Source organism: Ursus americanus, chromosome 6, assembly GCF_024610735.1.
Source record: "Ursus americanus isolate L20-20 chromosome 6, mUrsAme1.1.p, whole genome shotgun sequence".
NCBI lineage: Eukaryota > Metazoa > Chordata > Mammalia > Carnivora > Ursidae > Ursus > Ursus americanus.
The window spans coordinates 53139188-53161945 of record NC_142132.1 but is presented as its reverse complement, the minus strand read 5'-3'; the positions used below and the strand labels follow the sequence as shown (position 1 = coordinate 53161945).

The 22758-nt window shown below is 46.9% G+C and overlaps 1 protein-coding gene across 1 annotated transcript in view; it reads right to left on the bottom strand.

Annotated features, from left to right (window-relative positions):
- Positions 1-19961, bottom strand: part of PSAP (prosaposin) — a 32587-nt gene extending 12626 nt beyond the window's left edge. The window contains exons 1-3 of the mRNA XM_045783606.2: positions 19816-19961; positions 2557-2690; positions 485-559 (exon numbers count right to left, since the gene is read on the bottom strand). Of these exons, the coding sequence (XP_045639562.1) occupies positions 485-559; positions 2557-2690; positions 19816-19855 (249 nt within the window). The 5' untranslated portion in view covers positions 19856-19961. The remainder of the gene's footprint in view (positions 1-484; positions 560-2556; positions 2691-19815) is intronic.
- Positions 19962-22758: the final 2797 nt, after the last annotated feature.

Here is a 22758-nt window from a genome sequence, read left to right as displayed (position 1 = left end):
AACAGCGGCCTCAGGGAAGAGCCCTGGGAGAGGGTTAGTGGCTGGCCGTGGCTGCATCACACCAAGAGGCAAAAAGCAAACATTCTCCAGATGAAGCTGCTCTGACCCACAGTCTCACGGGCACAGGGAACTCTGAGCAGAGAGGGCCAGAACGGACCTAAAGGTAGCGACCAGCGATATGAAAACCCCCACCAACCTGGGCACTTAAACACCGAGACGGGACAGCAAGCTAGCTCCCACAGGCTCTTTCTGTACAGCCTGTGGCTCAGGATGGGTTTTACATTTTTAAGGATTTGGGGGGAAAAAGAAAAAAACTAGGTGACAGAAAAAGTATGTGGCTCACAAGAGCTGAACTACTTCCTACCCGGGCCTAGACCATCCCTCGTGAGACCCCCAAAGCCACAGACAGCTCTTTCAAGGAACAAATGCACATGGCCATGTGGCCGCTGCTCACACGTGGTCACACATACTCCTGGCGGCTCACCTCCGTGGCATTGTCCTTCAGCATGTCGCCAGCTGCAGTGATGACATCTTTGCATATGTCGCAGGGAAGGGATTTCTAGGAGAACAGAACATGAGAGAGAGAGATCTGTATTTGCAGGACGTAATGCACACCCTACCCAGCTAAAAAGCCCCCCCGGCCTCTGTCCTGGCCTATCTAACCAGGGATGTCAGACACACTGGCACATTCTGGTTCCCTAACCTAGATGAGAAGCACAGGGATGCCATGGGAGAAGGATCGGGGGGACTGACCAGAACACTCTGTGCTTCTAGGGAGAGATACCCTTTTCTTGTACCCTCTACACCCCAGCACACGTGGCACAGGCCAAATGTATTAATGCTCACAACAGCTCCAGGAGGAAACTGAGGCTTGGAAAGGTGAAAATCAGAGCAGCAGAAATCCGAGAAAACCGGTCACCTGGGGCCAAATATCACTATCACAGAGTAAAAGGTGGTGAGGCAGAGAAGCCCAGCCGGACACTGGCACTGACTCCTACACTCCATCTACCTTCTGGCTCCCAGGGGCTGCTATGCTCACATGGAAGCCATTTGTCACCACCCCAGAGCTTAGACAGCACGCCTGTCCCTGAGAAGCCTGGGCACCCAGCGCCCCACGTGGCCCGGGATATGGAGATTTTAGCTGCTTCTTGAGGTCCATGGGAAGCTCCCTTCTCAAGGGCAACTGATTTTCAACCTATGAAGAAAGAAGGAACTAAAACGTCTGAGTCAAATGAAGGAACACCTGTAACTTAGCTACATGGAAAGAAATCTATCTGAACCTCTGGGCCTGGTCAGGCTACTAGCGGATTCAGGAGCCTGTGAGGCTGCCCTATCAAAAGAGAAAGAGCTGAAGCCCTCCCTTGTCACATGCTGAATTTGAAAAGAGGAAGCCATATTAAAAACAAGATGAGAAGCAAATTAGAAACCAAATCAGAAAGTAATTTTGGCCACAGAGGGTAGTGATCTAGCAAACTCAGAAGCATTTCTAGAAGAACAGGGTTTTTAATTGTTCTCCTAACGCAGCAGCACTAGTGGCCGCTAGTGACTGAGTTTTAGACCTGGAACCGGATCCGCCCGATCAGGTGGCACATCCCAGAGCGAGCCCACGCACGTTCTGCAGTCAGGTGGGACAGCCAGCAAAGCTTAGGCGTCTCCCGAGAGGGTTCAGGTGGCAGGAAGACTGCATTTGAGCGGTGTCATCTCAGAGTAACCTCATGAGTGTTAGAGCCCCACATTAGTATGCTATAGTTAACACCATTTAGATGCCAGGATGACACCCAAATCTGTGAAGTGTTCCATATTAAAAAAGAAAAAGAAAAAAAATCAGTAGCATCTTTTCCAGTTTGGCTACAGCTAGAAATAAAATTTTAAATAGCTACTAAGCTCTAGGGTCTGAATCAGTGATCTGCTTGTCTGAGAAGGGCAGAATGAAAATACCAAAAAGCACGGAAGGATTTCAAAAGTTTAGCATCTACTTTTTTTAAGATGTATTTATTTGAGAGAGAGAACACACGTGCACCTGGGGACGAGCAGCAGAGAAACTCGAGCAGACACTGTGCCAAGTGCAGAGCCCAACACAGGGCTCAATCTCATGACCCTGAGATCATGACCTGAGCTGAAACCAAGAGTCGGACGCTTAACTGACTGCGCCACCCAGGTGCCCCTAACATCTACTTTTTTGAGTGACCAAGGACAGAGCTGTGCCCGTGCACCCAGCCCCAGGAACGGAAGCTGCACACCTCTGGTCCCTCACCTGGAGCACAGAGGTGGGACGCGCACAGAGGCCCGGAAGGAGCGTGGAGTGCACACAGAGGTGGCCATGGGCGGACCTCAACCTCACTGCCACCAAGAGACTCAGTGACCTTGGGGGAATGGAACGGTAACCTCTGAGACCCTGTTTCCACTGTGCTAAAACGGATCCACCCTGCAACAGGTCCTGCCTCCCTCGCAGGGTCACCGTGAGGAGCAAACGAAGTGAGGCAAGAGAAAGCGCATTGTAAATGGCAACAGCTACAGACGGCATATGGAGATCAGTACGGTCCCGACGGCACTTACCACCGTCGGCTTGCTCCAGACGGTCTGCAGGCAGTGCTTCAGGGCCCCGCAGTCGGCTGCCGTCTTCACGTTCTGGCACCACACTGCCGAGCCTCTGGTGCATTCCTTCAGGCCTAGGACAGGGCTGGCCAGAGCTAAGAGAAACACCGGCATGAGAAGGTGGCCCGCCCCACTCAGCCACCCAGGCTGAAGGACCAGCCCAGGCACTGCACGCCACACAAACCACACAGCGGCACTGGGTCCAGAAGCTCAGTGACCGTCTAAGTCAGTCTAGGTCACGGGGCTGGGAGGGAGCGGGGAGTACCTGGTTTGCTTTTTTCCTCCTGAACTATGTTAAACAGTATCAGGCTTTTTCATCTTTATAACCTTAAAATCTTCCATGAATAAAAGAAATCATGGGAAAACACTGGCAGATTTTGTTAGAGAGAATTTTAACTTCTATAGAATGACAAAGCCAGGTTTTTTGAATCTGGAGGGAAAACAAGATTCATATTCTTATTACAAAAAACAATGATTTTTAATGTTCTAGTAGAAGAGCCCTTTTGTAAAGCTCACTTTGTGAATATGTTCTCATAAACAAGTCTAACAAAAAACCCTCCATAATCCATTCCTGTATCACCCAGTGAACCCGTGTCCGCTCAAAACTGGGGGGGCGGCATGTGGTAATGAAGAAAGGACTAGGGCAGAAGTCAATGCGCAGAAATGGAACTAGGGAAAAACACAGGAAAGGTACAAAGTCCCCTAGGACCAAAGAAATGCAGGTTACAGCAAGAAGGTGTCATATTTTGAAAGTTAAATAGCCAAGGGGAAGAAAAGTGGCAAGTTTGTCATAAAATATGCATTTGTAAGGCCAGTAAGTGTGACCGGTAAGGACTTCTTAGTATATTAATGTATTTCAAAAACTGGGGGGGGGGGGGAACCCTCTTCAAAAAAGTAATCCACTTCTGGGGCACCTTGGAGGCTCAGTCGATTAAGCATCCCGACTCTTGATCTCAACTCAGGTCTTATCTCAGGGTTGTGAGTTCAAGCCCCACATTGAGCTCCATGCTGGGTGTGGAACCTACTTTAAAAAAAAAGTAATCCACTTCTAGAAATAGATTTTAAGGAAATACAGCAATCCAAGAGGCAAAATATGATATGCATAACTGTATTTATGAAGTATAGTTCACAATACTAAGAATAAAAGTAGATGTAACCTGAATGGCCAAAAATAGAGGGGGAAAAAAACGATACTCTTACTACAAAGATTACGTAGCTGTTAAGTATAAAAATATTATGTGTCACGTAGAAAAATAATTCAAGAATATGAAATTATACAGAAGTTGCACAAAAAACAGAACGAAGCAGGTGGTTGGCTGAACTCCCAACGTCATGATATATACGAATAATTCTTTAAAAATATTTTATAAACTACCTTAAGAGTACCTATGTTTCTTACAATAGGTCTATGGTAACCTTGACTTTGGCACCTCATCTCTCAGCCAACAATTCCGCTAAAAAACAACAGATTCCACCAGGCTACACAAAGATGGGTGACGGCGCAGGAGGCCGACTCCAACAACACCTCAGTAGGGCAGAACCACCTTCTACTGTGAAAAGGAAACACGAGACCCAAGTCTGAGGAGAAAGCCCACAGCCACCCATGAACCAGACTGAGAACCTCAGGAGTCATGCGGCACTTCGCTTCAGTTTGTAAGCCAACGAGAAGGCGCAGCGATTCCACAGACGTGTAACACACACGCGGTATACAAAGCGTGGAGGCTGGTAGGTGCTCTCGCTCCAGGAGAGGGAAGGCAATGAAATGCGGTCATTACTAGCTGTTTAACCAAAGCTATAGTCCACAAACTACTCACAAAAGACTGAGTCACAGGTCTGCAGAAAGCTTAAGCCCGATGATCTGCACCCTTTCGGACACCCGCAAATGAATTATTAATCTGCTACCCAGGTTACTGCCTTCGATGCCCCTTTGCAGCAAAAATCGCATCCATAACCATTTCACAAACGCAGCCGAACTAGCCACATTCCAACAGCCGTTGGCTTGGATCCTGGTTTCCAGGCGGAAACATGCAGCAGATTCAACAGTACATACTAATCCCCAGATGGTTCACAGAAGTTTAGCACCCGTAATGTAGCCAAGCGAGGCTGGGGCCAGCCCTGAGCTGTAGGTCCGGGTAAAGGAGAGGGGGCAACAATTGTGTCACAAGGGTAAGGGCTCTGGGAAGTGGGGGGGGGGGGGTCCACAAAGACAGCACACATAACCAACAGGTTCCAGCAGCACCTCCCGTGCTCCTTCCATGCACTGGGCCCTAGGGATCCTGAAAAGCACCCAAGATACACCAACTGGTTCTACCTCCAATTGGGAGAAAATATGCCGGAAAAATAACAGGAAGCTACAAAATGAGTCTCTAGGCAAAAGAATGCACAGAGATACAAAGGGAAGCCAGAAGAGGTTAGACATCAACAGATGAGAGCCAGACAGGATTCAGAGAGACAGGCAGGGCCAGGGAGCAGCCCTCCCTACATAAGGCCTGACCACCATCCTCCATTCTCACAAGTAACAGTGAACTAGAACTTTGATCCGGGGTTTTTCTCCAACCATCCCAGTCACGAATTGGCTACAAGGACGAAAATCCATCAAGTTTCAGGAACAGGATGCACTATCAGAGGCCCACGAAGCAAGAATACTTTGTAGCTTATTTACTCCTTCAAGGAACTTGGAACAGTAATCACGTACAATAATGACTTTGTTACCAGCTTTGGCCAAACTGTTCTAGCCTAAAAGTAGTCTTGGGTAGCTGGTTATCTGAGGTTAGTCCAGCTAACAAACACCCAAGTCATTCCACAATCCCAACAGTTACTGTCACTCCATGGCCCACCTCAGAACTTTCACAAGTAAAAGGAATTTATGCATGGTGGCCAAGCTGGTAGACCTATGAAATCCTCAAAGTCAAATCTAGAACATTTCATGGACACTGGGAAATAAACTAAACTCCCAGCTCCTAGAAATTAAATTCTCAGTAAGACACTCCCATGGTCCTCCGACCTAAAGCCAAATTTTTAAAGGTGCCTATTATAAAAATAGTCTGTGGTATACAACAAATCTGATATCCTAAAATGACCCAATGTCTATGAACAGAAACAACTGTGTGTCCTCAGGATCCGTAACGTGAGGCTGACACACAAGCGTGGGTGATGCCAGTGAGCTACCCGGGGACGGCTCAGGGGCTTATTTCAGGACCTGATGCCCTGTGAGGGAACCAAACGGTGGGATCAGAACACTCTGAGACGCGAATCCTTTTCCTGGAAAATGTATTAAATACACAACACCCTCACGCCATTTCAGGGAGCTCGCAGACACTACCCCTGTCCAGGGACCCCAGCTGAGGACTAAAGGCTGGCTCTAAAAGCAAACATAGGTTTTCTCCACCCAAGTGGGAAAACAACTAAGAAGGCGTGATTACCAAACTCCACTGACTGGGCCAAGAACACTGCGCTCAGGCAGCAGAGAAAAGTGGACAGACTTGGGCTCTCTGACTCCACGGGTGGGAGGGACAGACCCCGAAGAAATGGTGGTATGTTAACAGAAACGGGCCGATGACAAGTCCTGGAGCAGCAAAAAGACTAGCTGCACAGGGGCAGCTGGAGGAGGCTTCTTCAAAATGAAATCTGAACTGGCCCCTGCAAGACAGAAATACAAAAGACTGGCTGAGAGGGGGAAAGGGAATTCCTCAACATTCCAAAGGAGAGAAATCTTTGTCTTCTCAGGAGCCAGGCTGCAATGACAGACCTCAGGCCCAATGAGAAGATCTCATCTGGCACACTAGTCCCTATGTGAAAAATCACCATGGGCAATAGCTCATGCTATGGTCTTAAAAACCCAGGCATGATGTGGGAGAACTGAAAAGGGGGGGGGGGGATTCAGATGATGGGGCACCTGACTCGAATGGAAAGCTCATACCAAAAATTCCAAGCAAAAAGTGGTAGCAACGGGATGAAAGAGAAGCTACCAGAAAGATTCTAAAAGGACAGCTAGAAAAATGAAACTCACAGGGTTAAACTTAAATGTAAACACGAGGGGCACCTGCCTTTGGCTCAGGTTGTGATCCCAGGGTCTGGAATGGATTCCCCACATCAGGCTCTCTGCTCAGCGGGGAGCCTGCTTCTCTCTCTCCCTCTGCCTGCTGTGAGCCCTGCTTGTGGGCTCTCTCTCTCTCTCTCTCTGTCAAATAAAGAAGTAAAATCTAAAAAAAATCATAATGAAAATAAAAAAAAACCAAATGTGAACACAAGCCCGCGGAGGGGCAGTGGTGCTCAAGCCTCAGGAAGGGCAGAACACACCTGCTTTGCTTCCCCGAGTCAGTGCCAAGCACAGCAGGTCGGAAAGGTGAGGGCACGTGACACCATTCCCGAGACCCTTAGAAGACTGGAGGTGTTCAGCTGGGAGAGACAGTGTTTCAGAGAAACTGCCATCTTCATAGGGAAAGGATGCCTTCCACCTATCACAACGGAGCGGATCTGCTGTGTGAGGTTTCAGACCCAGACCTGAGAGCAATGGGTAGAGGCCAAGGCAAACAGACCACAGCTCGAGGCACGGGCCGTCCGCAGGGTCATAAAGAGGGAGTGAGCTGCCTCATCAGATGATGACCTCTCCAAAAGCAGAAGCAACCACACAGAAACAAAATGCCCAACCTACAAGGAATTCTGTGTGAGAGATCCTGCGTGGTGAGCAGCGCTAAAAGCCCTCTTAGGGGCCACACATCTTCACTCCCGTAACAATGAGGCAAACGACATTTTCAGTGGGTATACATAACCAACATATAAAAATTACCCTAAGCCACTTTCTGATGAGTTGTTTCTCGAAACATGCTCCCAGCAAAGCTTTCATCTCTATTCTCATTCTCCCACACTCTGCCCCCAAACACCAACTTCCTTCTTTTGAGGCAATATGCTGAACTCTAAGAAAGTTCTTAGAAAACATGTGCCTGACCCCTTGGAGAGTTCTAATTAAATATGTTAAGGCACAAACACTCCTCAGGGCGAACCAGGCACTACCCCTCTGGGTTCCAAGGCCTGCCACTTGAGCCCTCAATGACAACACACTGGTAAACTGAGATTACAGAAATCATCCCTTCAGAGACACTAAAACCCTTCGGGCAAGTTTCCTTTTATTAAGGAAAGACAGGCTTTGTGTTGTTTTCTAAGACCAAGAACTTCAATTGTATTTTCTTAGCAAAGGAATGGGTGCAGTGTGTTCCCTTTTTACTCCCCAGGCCTAAAAGAAAACAGACATGTTCTTTTTTTTTTTTTTTTTAAGATTTTATTTATTTATTTGACAGAGATAGAGACAGCCAGCGAGAGAGGGAACACAAGCAGGGGGAGTGGGAGAGGAAGAAGCAGGCTCCTAGCGGAGGAGCCTGATGTGGGGCTCGATCCCACAATGTCAGGATCACGCCCTGAGCCGAAGGCAGGCGCTTAACCGCTGTGCCACCCAGGCGCCCCTGAAAGCAGACATGTTCTAAAGGACCCACATGTAGGTCATTTATAACAAAGAGGCTGTAATGCAATCTTCCTTTACTAAGAACGGCGGCCATGAGCTGGACCAGAAATGGGTTTGCGGCAGCTCTTGCCTCTAGACAAAAACCTCAGTGGGCCTGGAAGGCAGGGAGAGCTCACTAGAGCCACGTTGTTTTAGGTGTGATGACCTCTTGCAAAAAGAAAGTAACCCTTGCACTTGGAAAATGAGACCTCCAAGGTAGGTGACCCACCATCTAAAGTAAATGTTTTTCAAATGTGGGAAATTGAAAAAAAAAACAAAGCGAAACAAAACAAGATCTGCCTCCACGTCCCACCCAAATAAATGACCTTCAGCTACTCACTGTCCTGAGCTTGCTCTCCATCTGTAAAATGAAGATGCAGCTACTGGGGTCACTGGAACGTTGCTGAGAATCAAGACGACATCATTATGCACTTTCAACTGCCAGAATGATTACATCTCTCAGCCATCACGCCTTTGCCAGCCTCGCTCTGGCACTTTGATTTATCCACATATCTCGACTCCCTACCAGACTGGCTTTGAAATCAGACCGTCAAGGGCTCAGATCACAGCTCACCAATTCTAGTCAGGTGACCTGACAACTTCAATCTTCCAATCTGCAAAATGGGCCTATTACTAGTACTCCTAGAAGTTCATAAAAGTAACCAGTATTCGTAAAACACAAGGCAGGACTACAGAAGTCAAGTGCTATCATCATCCTCATCACCACCTGTAGTAGCAACAGCAGGACTTTCTCTGATCCACTTCCTGCCCAAAACAGGTGCTCCCACAAATAGTGGAATCCAGGCTGTTGTGTCTGTTTACTCTGCATTTCATCAAGTACTTCACTGGCAGCTTAAAGACCTAAAGAGTTATGTCCCAAATGCTAGTCACGCAGAGTGGAACACAGGCTCCACGCAGAAGCCCAGGAGTCGACACTATGTACACAGGTGCTACACAAGAGGTTTGCATGAGCAAGAATGAGAGGGGCCCAGCAAGGCACTAACAACACCACAGACAAAATGCTCTCAATAATTCATGACACTGGAGCTAGGGGCTTCTTTGCCTCCAATCCTGATATAGTTGTCATAGTTCAAATTCTTTCTGGAACCCACCTTTTTCATAAAAGCCCCCTCCAAACCTTTCCTTTTCGGGAAGGACGAGGAGGCAATATGACAAAATGATGGCTGCCCTGGGTGCTGGGGGGAACACTGGCCTGACTGAAACCCCTGCTCTGCTAGCGATTAATGCCAAGACCTGGACAACTACTTATGCCACAATCACCTGCAAAATATGGAAAAAAGAGCGCCCCTTTCTCGGGAATTCTGTGAAAATCAATGAGAAAGCAGAGGAAGGACAGAGTGCCGGGTATCTACAAAGCTCAGTTAATTGTGCACCTAACTGTTAATGATGGACTTGAGGGAAGAACCACCAGTGGAAAGCGTTCACGTTCTGATTTGTATTATCGTGGTACAATTTCTTCCCATGTTACCTTCCAAATCAGAAAAAAGTTAAACATTACCCACCAGTTTCAGGGAACAATTATTACTGCCCAATATGGCAGAAACTGAAACTGTATCCTACAGGGTTAAAGAGGCTGAAACTATGAGGATTTAAAGCTTGTTTTTTCACAGACCTGTTTCTCCCTAATCGGCTGTTGTTTCTTTTCAGACCCCACTAACAAATCCACTAGCTGTCCCTGCAGAGGCCTGGGCTCAAGGTTACTGATAAGATTTCAGCCTACGAGCAAGCAAGACCCTGCATTCCTTACCTGAGATAGGAGCCCAAAACCCCATCCAGTTTATAGGGGCTCTCAGAGCATCCACATAGCCCCTCTACTTAAGATGATGATGGCAGGACCCCAATTTGGCCTCATTTTAATTTTACGTCCCCACCCCAAAGTGAACATGGGAGAGGTCACATACGTGCTTGCTCAACGTACATGTTCCACCTTTCCTCATGAACAGTCCTGTTTCCCCACCCTTTTCATCAATACACATACGTAATCTCAACCCCTGATTATAAAACTTGTTCTGTCCCCCTTCAGGGAGGAGGATCTGAGGCTTGCCCTCTCCTCTCCTTGTTTGGCTGGCTTTCAAATAAACGCTTCCCTTGCTGCAAACCTGATGTCTCAGAGACTGGCTTTGTTGCACACCCAAGAGAGGAACTTGGGTTTGGTTACGAGACCACAAATTGTTCCCTATATCCATTCTCCACTCCCTTCATGGGAGCAGAAGCACAGATTTTTAGCTACACACATGGCTGCCAAGATTTAAAAACTACATTTCCCAGTCTCCCTTGTAGCGGGGTCTGGCCGTGAAACCACATTCCGGCCTTGAAAGACAAGCGTGACGGCTGGATCTTTAGCACTCATGAAGAAAGGGGCTAGACCTCAAGGATGCAGTCTCTCAGTGCTTCTGGAAGTAGAACCACCACACTAGCCCTGGACTGTCTGGCTCCTGCACTTCCTGTGGAAGGACAGGGGCAGTTCTATTATATTTAAGCCAAACTATTCTAGGTCTCTGTTGTCTGCAGTCAAACCTAAGCCTAACTAAATACCAGCTTCATCATCTACCTCACTCACCAGAAGAGCCCCAAAGGATTCCACTAAGGATATTTTAAGTCTTCATACGTAACTTAATCACCGAAGGTTTTCAAAAACACTCTCAGAATGAAGGGGACAACCTTTCCAAGAAGATGTAGCTTATGCTCCATTTGTTAAAACAGTCTTATTATTTTAGCCATTGTTTTTCCTTGTAAATATCTTAGGTAACATATGCTAAATACTGTTCAGAGTCTAGTTACCAAAAAAAGGGTAACAGAAAATGCAAGCAGCTTCGCAGCACCAGTGATCCGAGGAGACATTCCACCGGGCAACGGATCTGCCGCCTGGGAAATGGAGCACCATGGCAACAGGCAGGCTGCTAGGAAACCAGGAGAGGCTAAGCCCCGGGGAGGGGCAGCAAATACCTCAGGCTCCCTGCACTCAAGACATTTCTCAGAACTCAGGTTCTTGGGTCCTGCAGGAAATTAAAGCAATCCACTCAACACTGACTGCTCCATCCAAAAGCTGGCTTCTACGGCAAGGAGCACCTGTCTCCTCTTTAGAGGATCCTGTTTTGGGAAGCATTCTGCGGAGCCAAATAAAAACACTGCCCATTTCATCATTCAGAATAGCATATGCTCCAAGGTCTGCCTTGATCTGAAGGAAGTAAGGTCCAAAAATTCCTCTTATCACAAAAGGAAACTATAGCGATAAAGTTCTGGAGCTCGCCTGGCTGACATCCCATCACCTCTGGCCCCAATAAGCTATTAGTTCTGTTATCTAAGACAAAGGTTCTTCCCTGTTTCTCCTCTCCCTCAATTTTTCCCTCCTCTTGCTCCTTAATTTTTCTCACAAGTAAGATCATTCCAGGACAAAAAACTGATCGGGACACCTGGGTGGCTCGGTCAGTTGAGGGTCTGCCTTCAGCTCAGGTTATGATCCCAGGGTCCTAGGATCGAATCGCACATCGGGCTCCTGCTTCTCCCTCGGCCTGCCGCACTCCCTGCTTGTGCGCTCTCTCTCTCTGACAAATAAATAAAATATTTAAAAAAAAAAAAAAAAGGACAAAAAACTGATCTACGTGGAGAAGGCAAGAGAGTGGTCAGGCAAATCGGCTTGTGCAATCAACTGAAACACCAAGGGACAAGAGTGCAATCCTCAAACCTTGCACAAGAGTGATGCAATGTGGCATAATTAATTTGGGGAAGAGAAATTCCTATCTAGTTCATTCAAGAGCACTTCAATGCAACATAAACTGCTACAAAGAAAGCTCTTCTTCTGAGTGTCAACCTATCAGGTGGTGATCAGAGATGAACTTCAATCACCTTAGACAGGATGCCGCCACAACTGGACCATGAAGAAATGAACCCCTGGCCGGACTGCCCAGGGTCCAGTCAGGTGAACAGGTCCAGGCAGACGTCAACAGTCCTAGTCCCGGCCCAGGTGCTGCAAAGTCAACTCAGTCACCTAGAAGCCACCATGGGTTCTACCCCATCCCTGCTAACAGGCTGGGTGGTCTCAGCACACCTGGAGAAGGCAATAGTATGCTAAAAAAGGATCTCATGCAAACCCCACTAATACAGAAGTACAGTGCTCTGGGCCTGTCCCACAGGATCATTAGAAAGTTTCAGATACGTGTAAATATGTCAACTATGTATGGCACTTCTGACTCACCTTCGTCAATAAAAGGAATACAGCCCTTCATTTGAAATGCCAAGATCTAAACTTCAGACCACGGCACAGATTAGGGCAGGATATCAGGATGCCCCAGCATTCTGATTCCGCTGCTCTCACCTCAGAGGGCTGTTGTGAGGATTAAACCAATGTGAAGCAAAAAGCACTCAGAACAGTACTGGATACACAAACTCTCAAGTAAGTGGTAATTATGATGCCTGTAGCTCCTGCAAAGCAGCTATATAACCAGTGGTTCTCAAAGTGTGATCCAGAGAACCCTGAAGGTCCCGGAGATTCCTTCAGGGCATCCAGGAGGTCAAAATTCTCATAATAGTAATACCAAGGCATTAGCTGCCTTTTTCACTTATTCAGTCCGACATGTGCGGTGGAGTTTTTCCAGAGGCATATGGCACGTGACACAGCAGCACACCGCATGCAGACACAGCAGACAATCCAGCCAGGTGTTAGAAAAACTGCAAAAATGTCAAACAAGCCATTCTTCTCACTTAATATGTCCGTGTTTAAGAAACGTTATTTTTCACTAAAATTATGTAATGCTTACCATTTCTAAAAGATTATTTTTTAAATTGTCAGCTTAACTGATAAGATGGTAAATATCAATAGCTAGGGCCCACATCAACAAAAGCTCTTTGGGGTCCCTCAACTCATGAGTATATAAGGATGGGGAGACGAAAAAGCTTTAGAGCCACCATTTACGAAGAGCCAATTTGTGAAACCCAACGGAAGGGAAATAACTTCTCAAATTATAGCTGGTTCCCTTTTCAGATTCACCACAAATCACAGCCACCAGAGTATCTAAGTTCTGTTAGACTCCTAATGTCTCTACCGCCTACAGAAAACCCTCTCCAACAGTCTTATGGGTCCCTCTAATCTGGATGTAGAAACTATTATAATGGTCGACACTTCACCTGAGCTCAAAGTCACTGCCGATTTGTCAACTCCAAGACACAAAATCTTAAAACGGCTTTCAGTAAATACAATGTTTTTTTTATTTGTGATAAAGACTTGGCACTATCCACACTGAAGTTTCAGGCACAGTAATCTGCCTGGGCTGAAGTCCACTTGGCAGCACCTCACACCACCATTTAGCAACACTGAGCGCCTAGTAGGGGCCGAGCACAGTCACACACACACTGCAGACAGACCAACTGCAAATACACATAGCACAGAATGTCAGGTAGCGGTGAGTGCTATGAAGACACATGAGGCCAAGTCAAATGAAGAACAAGACTAGGGCAGGACAGCATGGCCATTTAGATGGAGCAGTGGGGAATTCGGATGAGGCAACAACGGAGCAGACAACTGAGTGGAGGGAGGAATGCACGGGGATCATCTCAGGAGGAAAATGTTCCAGACAGGTGGCACACAGAATGCAAAGGCTCGGAGGATAAACAGGGCACCAGAGGCTGGAAATGGGAGGAAGAGGGAGAAGAGCTCTGAAAGGCAGCCAAAAGCCAGATAACATGCAACCCTGCAAGACAAACCTTGGGTTTTAATCCTTGTGAGACAGGAGGCCATGTGACCCTCTGGTATCGATGCCTACACTTGCAGGACAGCACCCCATCACCACTGGTAAAGGAAGTTTTTTTTTTCTTTACTGTAGTAAGTGTCACCCCGAAGACTGGCCAAAAGAACTTTCTATAGTATCGCCTTCAATCTAATTTATGAAATCCCCCTTAAAGTAAATACTTCCTTTTCAAAAGCAGTGCTGTCCAAATATGGCCAGGATTAAATTTTAAAATTTAGAAGTGTCATTAGGATTCACAGCACTTTTTCTGGAAAAAAAAAAAAAAGATGTCCATCGATGAGGTTAACTAAACTGATACATGCATACAATGAAATCCTCTGCGACTGTTTTTTCAACAGCTGGGAGGTGGGAGGAGATTAAGACACCACAACTAAATGCAATGTGGAACCCTGGACTCGATCCCGGAACAGAAACATGAGATCAGTGGGAACATTGGTAAAGGCCCCATCAAGTTTGCAGTGTAGTTAACAACACTGTCCCGATGTTCACTCCTTACTTTTGGCAAATATACAGTGGATATACAAGAGTTAACAGTACAGGAAGCTGGGAGAAGGGTATACAGGAACTCACCACACTATCTTTTCAATTTTTCTGTAAATCTCAAATTATTCCAAATTTTAAAAGACAGATCTATCCGTACTAGGCATGAAATGGCCTCTAAGGTATAAATTAAAGAAGAATGCAAACCTATTCACTCTTTTATAAAAATGGCAAAGTTTACAGTCTACAGCTTAGCAAGTCCATTCCTAGGTATACCCCCTAGAGAAAGGTCTGTTCATGTGCACAAGAACTGAATAGAAGCAGTTTAAGAGAAAAACAAAGCTAGAAATAATCTAAATGCCTAGCAACGAAGTCGGACATAAACGAAATACTATACTACAGTGAAAAGATCTACACGTTATGGACATCAATGAACCTCACTAGCCAAAAGAAAAAAATTAACCCAAGAATACACACAATATTTGCACAAAATACCCAATACAAGGGATGCCTGGGTGGCTCAGTCAGTTAAGCATCTGCCTTTCGCTTGGGTCCTGATCCCAGGATCAAGTCCTGCATCAGGCTCCTTGCTCAGCAGGGAGCCTGCTTCTCCCTCTGCCTGCAGCTCCCACTGCTTGTGCACAGGACCTCGAGCTCCCCCCTCTCCTCTTCTCTCTCCCCCTCCCCCATTGCTCTCTGGCAACTAAATGAATAAAAATTAAGGAAAAAAAAATACCCAATGTAACAGCATACACAGAAGGTCACACTTCCATGTTTGAGAGGATAAAGACCTGCAGAGGAATGATAAACACCAAGCCCAGGAAGGTGGTTATTTACAAAGGGAGGGGGGCTTGTTAGGCCCTGTTTCTTGAGAGCCTGTTTGGAGGTTCCAGTAGGGGAGCGCAGCTACTCGTATACCCTTGACTGAAGAACGGTCCTCCTCTATCGGGGAAGGTTGTCCTCTTCGACCGAGCGCGCAGCTTCGGGAGGGACACACATGGAGCAGTGAGGGAGGGGACACCCGCCTAGCCAGCCAGATCAGCCGAATCAACCGTGGAGATCAATGGGGTAACAGATGTCGTGGCCAGATCGCCCTCACATCCATGTTAGGCCCTGTTTCTTAACTGGGTACTGCATACATGGGTGCTCAATATAATTATTCTTCCACTTTTTTGGAGGTCTACAATGTGTGAAAAAAGACCAAGCTGGTGTAATATGCCACCATTTGCGGTTTAAAAAAAAAAAGAGAGAAGGGGGATATCCCACACACTGTCAATTATATGTTTCTCTGGAAGGCTCCCAAAGGAACTGGTACCAGGCTGTCTCTGGGAAAGGCCTGGGGGACAGTGGTGGGAAGGAAATACACTTTTGCCCTAATTTTTACACTCTTGGACTTGTTCACTGTGTGCAGCCATTATCTCAACAGTTCACCCCCATTTCTGGATGGAGAAACCAGATGAGGGGACTTAAAACAGGTACCACGGTTAGTAACAACAGCCCCAGAATAGGAATAACTCAGATTACCAGGACGTGGCCCTGATCTGCTAGGCTGCTGATAAAGGCTGATCTCATCCGAAACCAAGTCTGGCTAACTAGAGTTGACTCCCACCCCCTCCTAACTGCTGACTGCCTATCCTGGTTTGGTTTTCTTGACCCAGTAATTACAAACAGTGCACACACTTATAAGTCAATGTAATGCTTTTATTAAATTTAAGATTTTTGAAATGAAAGAAGTTAAGAGATATCACAAAGTCAAGGGCAGAGGAGAGTCACTTGTGCAGATACAACAAGGACGCCGACAGACATGACAGTTTTTATTTGTGGTACAGCAGCCAACCTTACAGTACCTGCTACCTACGCCCTCTGTACAGCAAAATACTAAAAAGCTTCACAGCAACCTTATTAGATAGGAATGATCAGTAACCCTATTTTGCAGATGGAAAGGACACTGTAACTTGCCCACAGCTCTCAGCGACATGATAAAATTCTTTTCCAGTTTCCTCTCAATCCCATTATAATTACAAATTGCAAAAGAAAACATGGAGTCTACACATTATTTTTCGGTACATAATTATTACTCAAGGACATAATTCTAGCTATTTTCTGAACTTCACAGAACAACAACAAAGTAAAGCAACTAGTACTTCTGCAACAACCAAATTCTTCATCCCAATCACTGTATTTTTCACCATTATTTTAAAATTATTGAGGGGGGAAAAGAAAAAGGCATGGTAAAATAATCAGTATTCCCTTCTGCTGATTTAAAGAAAATCTAATCCTTCCTGGTGGCAGAACCAAATAGGAGCCAGAAAGCAAGGCTTTGAGCCTGGCATCCAGTAATCTAGAATGCCCAGAATACTAGAAGACTGTCTGTGGCACACACTTGCTCAAGTGGCATGGTCTTGGCTTAGAGAGCTTCCCATGCCTCCTTAGGTGCTTTCCCCGGTCAGCAGCACCCTGTCCATCCTCCCTCTTCCCCATCTAGTCAAGCCCCAGCCTGACCATCCCAGTTTCACAAACCAAGAAAATGGAGGAACAACTTCTCTTTCCCCCGATCTAGAAAAATCCACACCACTCAACCCAATATACTTCCACTCAGAGAACCACTCATAAAAAATGTACTGGATACAACTTATCAACTGCAATTCAAGCACTTACTAAATCTGTGATTGGTTTATACAAATAAACCCTTCGTGAATTACATTAATGCTTTCAGAATAAAACTGATTATTGATTGAAAATTGAGAAATGGGATTTATCCAAAACTCCTGTCAGGTGAGAACGGAAGTTCTGCTGATATTCAGAAGGCTGCGCCGTAAATCCATGTATTGAATCATCATAAAAATAAGCTATCAAATGAATATATGTGTATATGTAATATATTCTAGCATCCCCAGAGAGCCTACCTGCCTCACTGTTGGGCACACAGCACTCACTTGTTAGCCACCGCACAAGTGACAGTAACAGGGCCCCTAAGCTTCACCGAGCACATACTACATCCCAGGAACCACGCCACATGCTTTACATGTATCACCTCATTAACACCGGCACTGCCTTTTTCCGTGAGAGGAGTCACCCAACAGTATGCCCTTACCAAATGATTCCATTTGCAGAAAGTTCACAAACAGTTATTATTACATCTGCAGTGCTAGAAGCTAACAAAGTGGTGTCCTTTGGGGCAGGTGTAACAGGGTAGTGAATGGGGGAGGCACAGGGGCTTCTGGAGGCTACTAATGCTCTCTGTTCCTTGACTCTGGGGGCTGCTTACAGTGGTTAACGTTCACTCTTGATAACTCATCAAGCTGTACATTTAAAAAGTGTATGTTTTCAGTATATAAATTACAACCCAGTCAGTTTGTAAAAGCTAAGTGTTGATGGAAGGCTATGGAAAGAGCAAGCACAGTCAGGAGTCCTGGTTTCTGATCCTGCCTTCCCCGGTAAACAGCCTGTGATTTGGGAGAGTCACTTCTGGAGGCACATCGGTGTCTTCATTCCTTAAGAGTTTAGATTAGATGCCCTCCAATTTTTCTCAGTATACCATTACTTTGCTTTCTTTATCAGGTGGGGAAAAGGGAGGGACCACTGGATGAACCAAAAAACAAAAACACAAAAACCCTCAAAACCAAGTGTCTCTATAATCACCAGGATGTCACTAAAACACACAACAAAGCATCTCTAGGTTCAGGATGACACTCTGTACTACGGCAGTACCATGCTGGAATGGCAAGTTCGAAGCACGTCCCAGAGAGCAGAGGACAGCTGCAGGCACTACGCAAGTTCACTAACAAACTCGGTATCAAGGCTAGAACAAGGCCTATAATTGTAACATACTCCCACTTACTCAAGTGTTCAGGGAAGGGAAGAGGGTCCCTTTGTTAACCCAATATTCTGGTTAACCGTACTTCCAAATAAACCACGGGAGGATTTTACACTTCAAAAGAAACAAGTCCCCTTCCGGTGATCTGAGTGATTCAGAATTCCTAAGGGTCTTGTGAGGAGTGACTCACTGCCAATAAGAACAACTGTTTGATAGGGATAAAAAATTGTTCTCAACCAGTGCAGAAAATTTAGAGACTAGTAATAGTTTATCCTATAGACCATGGACTAGCAAGTAGTATCAACTCCAGTGAGAAATACTTTCTTCATTGACTATAAAACGAAAATGTTTATAAGCAGATCACCTTTCACAGCATACAAGTAAAACAAGTTTAAGAGCGTGGTTTAAGGTCAAGACACATTCTTGGGAGGTGCTCTAACATGAGAAAAACATCTTAAATCTATTTCACCTATAAGTAGCCTGTATCTTTGGTTTTCCATCAACCCCACCATCCACTTTATTACTAATTATCAAAATCTGAATAGCTGCATAATAGAATGGAAGCTAGCCCCTAATTACAGTTAACTAGAAAAATAAACTCAGGCTGGCCCTAACGATCCGGTTTATTCCCTTTCAGTAAGCTGTAACGCCTGAAAAAACCCAGACTTGGGATCCTCTCCGCATAGAAATTAAAATTTGGCTCCACGACTATAAAACGAGAGAAGTTTGATAAGTACTCAACTTCACTCATTTTCCTTTACCATGATGACTTAAAAGAGGTTTAAGATGTGAAGACATGAGTTTGGGGCACAGTAACTGAGAAAGGTCACAGTAACATGGGGAGGGCAGGAGGGATCCTTCTAATTCCAGGAAGGCAATGCAGCTGGCTCCCAACCGTTGCCTTCATAGCCCGCAACGACTTTAATAGCCATCATTATTATTTCAGGGCAACAAACAAGTGTAAGAATACTCCTGTGCACAGCTTCTCACGTACTTACATTTTCCCCCAAGATAAAGGCCGCGGCTAAAACGGGCCAGCGGCTGTGCAAGACCTTTTAAAGGAGATGAAACGTGAACTTCACTGCAAAATTATCCGCACAAAACCCTGTATTATCTTCAAGATGTAGGATCAAGAGTAAATATACAGGTAAAGATAAACATCAACAGAGATGACATACTTATGTGCTTCCTGCAACTTCAACCTTCTTAAAAACTAGGGCAACTGAGGCCAAGAGCCAAAATGTGTCCCTTAGGATGGGGCTCCAGTCCATCTCGATCACGTGCGCCCCGCACAAGCACAACACAGGTGCAGGAGGGGTCATCCTACAGGCCCACCCCCATAGATGTTGAGAGGCCTGGGGCGGCACCAATTCGAACCCGGAGGGAAACGCTACTCCTCCAGTCCCGCCCTCTTAGCCCACTCGCCCCGACCCCAGCCCTGAGCTGCCAGCCCGGGGGCTTCTAGGCGGCCAGTCTCCCAGCCTCCTCCCACAGCCCCTTCGCCCCGCAGGTATCTGCGCTGCGCGCGCGCCTGCGCACTAAGCGCCCCTCGTCAACCCCAACGGGGAGCGAGGGGCGACGCCCGGGACTGCTCCAGGTCCGGTGGGCCGCGTTCTGCGGGGAACCCCTTCCCCAGACTAGGGGGGGGTCTCAGGGCTTACCCGCGCCCAGAAGGCTGGCCAGGAGGAAGAGAGTGTACATGGCGACGCCCGACTCCGCAGTCTGCAATGCAGAGCGTCAGCTGATCCTCTGCGGCTATAAACCTGCCCCGCCCCGAAGCTGTGCACCGCGCAGGCGCAAACTCCGCCCCGGCCAGGCCTGCCTGAGCTCTCCCCGCGGCCTGACTCAGCGCGGCTCAGGGCGCCTGCGCGACTGGAGGCGGCGAGGAGAGAGGAGGAGAGCACGCGATGCGGGCGGGGCGCGGTGAATGGGAGAGGACGGGAACGGGGGGGAATGGGCGGGGAGGGGAAAAACGTGTGGTGGAAGAGGAGAGGTCGTCCAAAAAGAAAACTAGTAATTGAATAAGTCAACATTAGAGATTTTATATGTATTAATAATCTTTTAAGCCTCACATTTTTTCTGAGTTACCATTTTCTGTTATTATAGAAATTATATAGAAATAATATTCTATTATTATTTCTATTCCATTTTTCAGGTGAGAATCCAAACTCAGAAAGGTTAACGACTTGATCTAAGTTCTCAAGGTCATTATTCAAGCCCACCGCCCTGCCCACATTGTCTCCTAAATGACGAATATGTGGTTACCTAGTTAGGGCCAGCGTGTAGCTTCACTCTGGGCCCTGATTTCCCTTGTTAACATTTCATATCCACAACCGCTTCTCCTCAGACAAGTTTTCAGTATTAAATACAGTCCCTCCCGAGGTCCTACCATGGTTTGTCCTGGGTTTGGACAAAGGGGAGGGCAAGATGGGGAAGAATAAGAAGTGCCTCGGCCACTGGAGAAGTGAAGCTGGAATCTGAGAACCTGGCTGTGCACCAGCCAGAGGCCTTGTTGGAGAAGGAAGTGGCCCCACACTGTGCAGCCCTCAACCTTCATCTCATTCCAGAATAAGAAAGGCCTGGGTGGCCCACACCAAACCACTTGCCCTCTACCTGTGGCTGACCCAGTCTGGTTCTGAGCAGAGGTCTCACCCCACCTTTGCCCTCTCCCAAGGGACAAGTACCTCCTAGTCCAAGGGAAGATAGGAGGGAAATGTCAGCCTATTAGGGCAGGCAGGTCCTTAAAGGTCAGTTAGTCCCATTCCATCATTATACCAAAGCGGAAGTGGGGACCAGGAAAGGGAAAGACATTTATCTAAGGTCACGCCTCACCAGAGAGGGGCAAACCCAGGGTTCCATCTGCCTCCAACAATGTGTACTCCTCCTTTAGGAACTGGAACCGGCCACAGACAGTTCTCAGAGCTTTTGGTAGGCCTCCTCCACCGCTACCCCCACACTGTGGTTCTTACTTCCCACTGGGGAGCTGACAGGGAAGTATGCACCACAGTGGGTGATGGGGAAGTGTGCACCGCAGTGGGCGATGTGAGAGGGCTGAGCAAAGTTGGGAAAAGATTTGATCTAAACTGGATGCCTCATTGGTTGGCCTCCGTGGCCAAATGGTTGCGTGGCTGCCCCAGTTGCAGGCTTCCTCGGTCCAGGCACAAGCACAGGGCCAATCACCCCCAATAGCCAGATAAACGCAGGGGAAGTGGGGCTCAAGGACACAGCCCTGTCTCTCACCTCCAGCAAAGCATCCCTGTGTGCCATACAGAAATGACAAGACTCCACGCCAAAAGGAAGCTTAGAGACCTTCCGATCATATGCTCTCACTTTGGTGGAGTTACTGAGCTCTCAGAGCTGCTTAATGACAGAGTGAACCAACCACAACTCTTTTTTAATATCCCCCTTTCTCATAACCAGAGGGATAAGTCAATGTTTTTGAGATGCATTTTCGTTACCTTCATTTGCATGCCTGGAACACAAAAATATGATCCTGCATCCATCTCCCTCCCTGTAAGGACAGAATTGTAATGAAGAATATAAAAAACAGTAAGCAGATTATTGTTCTTTTTTACCAAGTCAGTAGATGCTTAAATCTCTTAAAATACCTTCTGAGCCATCTGTGCACAGGCAACAAAGAGCTATGGGACTGTTTGGACCCTTTGACCCTGCAGTACCATTCCTAGCTGTATAGCCCCCTCTTCCGGGAAATAATCCAGAACTAAGAAATGTTTTATCCAAACTAGTCACAGAAGGACCCTTTATAACAGTGGATACTGGAAAGATCCCAAATGCTGAACAATGATGGCTAACTAAGGAAGCTGGCCTGGACAAAACACTGATACGTGAAGTGCGTTTGAAACAGGAGATAGAAGGAGCAAGCACTGGTACGCAACAGGCCTCGGAGGGCAGTGGGTTCCAGGAAGATACCGGCAGAGCAGGGTCCAAGCCCCGTGGTCCACCTCAAGCCCTGCCACTGACTTCCCAGAGGGCAATGCAGAGCGGGCGAGGGAGCTTCAGGTCCCCCGGTCCAGGCGTGCCCAGGGGCAGTGAGGCAGTGAGGCCCTCCTGCCCTTCTCCCTTTGAAACGAAGGACTTTTGGTGAGGAAAGGAACAGAGAATCGGAGGTGGGAAGAGAGCCTGCTGACTGGGATTAACTCATCTCTGCACTACCTCACTCATTTCGATGTCCATGTGTTACTCAATTTTTTAAAGAAAAAGATTACGGGAAAATTTTAAAGAGAAAAGAAAATCCCCTTCATTTCCTCCCTCCTTTGAGCTCAAGTTTTCAGGAAACTGAAAAGATCTTTTTCCTCAGAAATGTGAGCCATACTGGAAATCTCAGCAGCGATCCCGATGGTTTTTCCAGTTCTGGGTCTCAATTCCTCATGAGGCCCCACTTTCAGTGCCTGAGATCTGTCAAGACCCCCACCTGCCAGATCCACCTGGATTCCACTTTCGGCCCCAGAGGGCTTCCATCTGTTACTGTTTCTACCCCTGAAAGGGTCCATGGCCAAGACAGCCGATTTAACAGAGGCATCCGCCATGAAGGCCCAGCTCACCCACTCGGCTCCCCAAACAGCCACCATGGAACCTCATCCTGC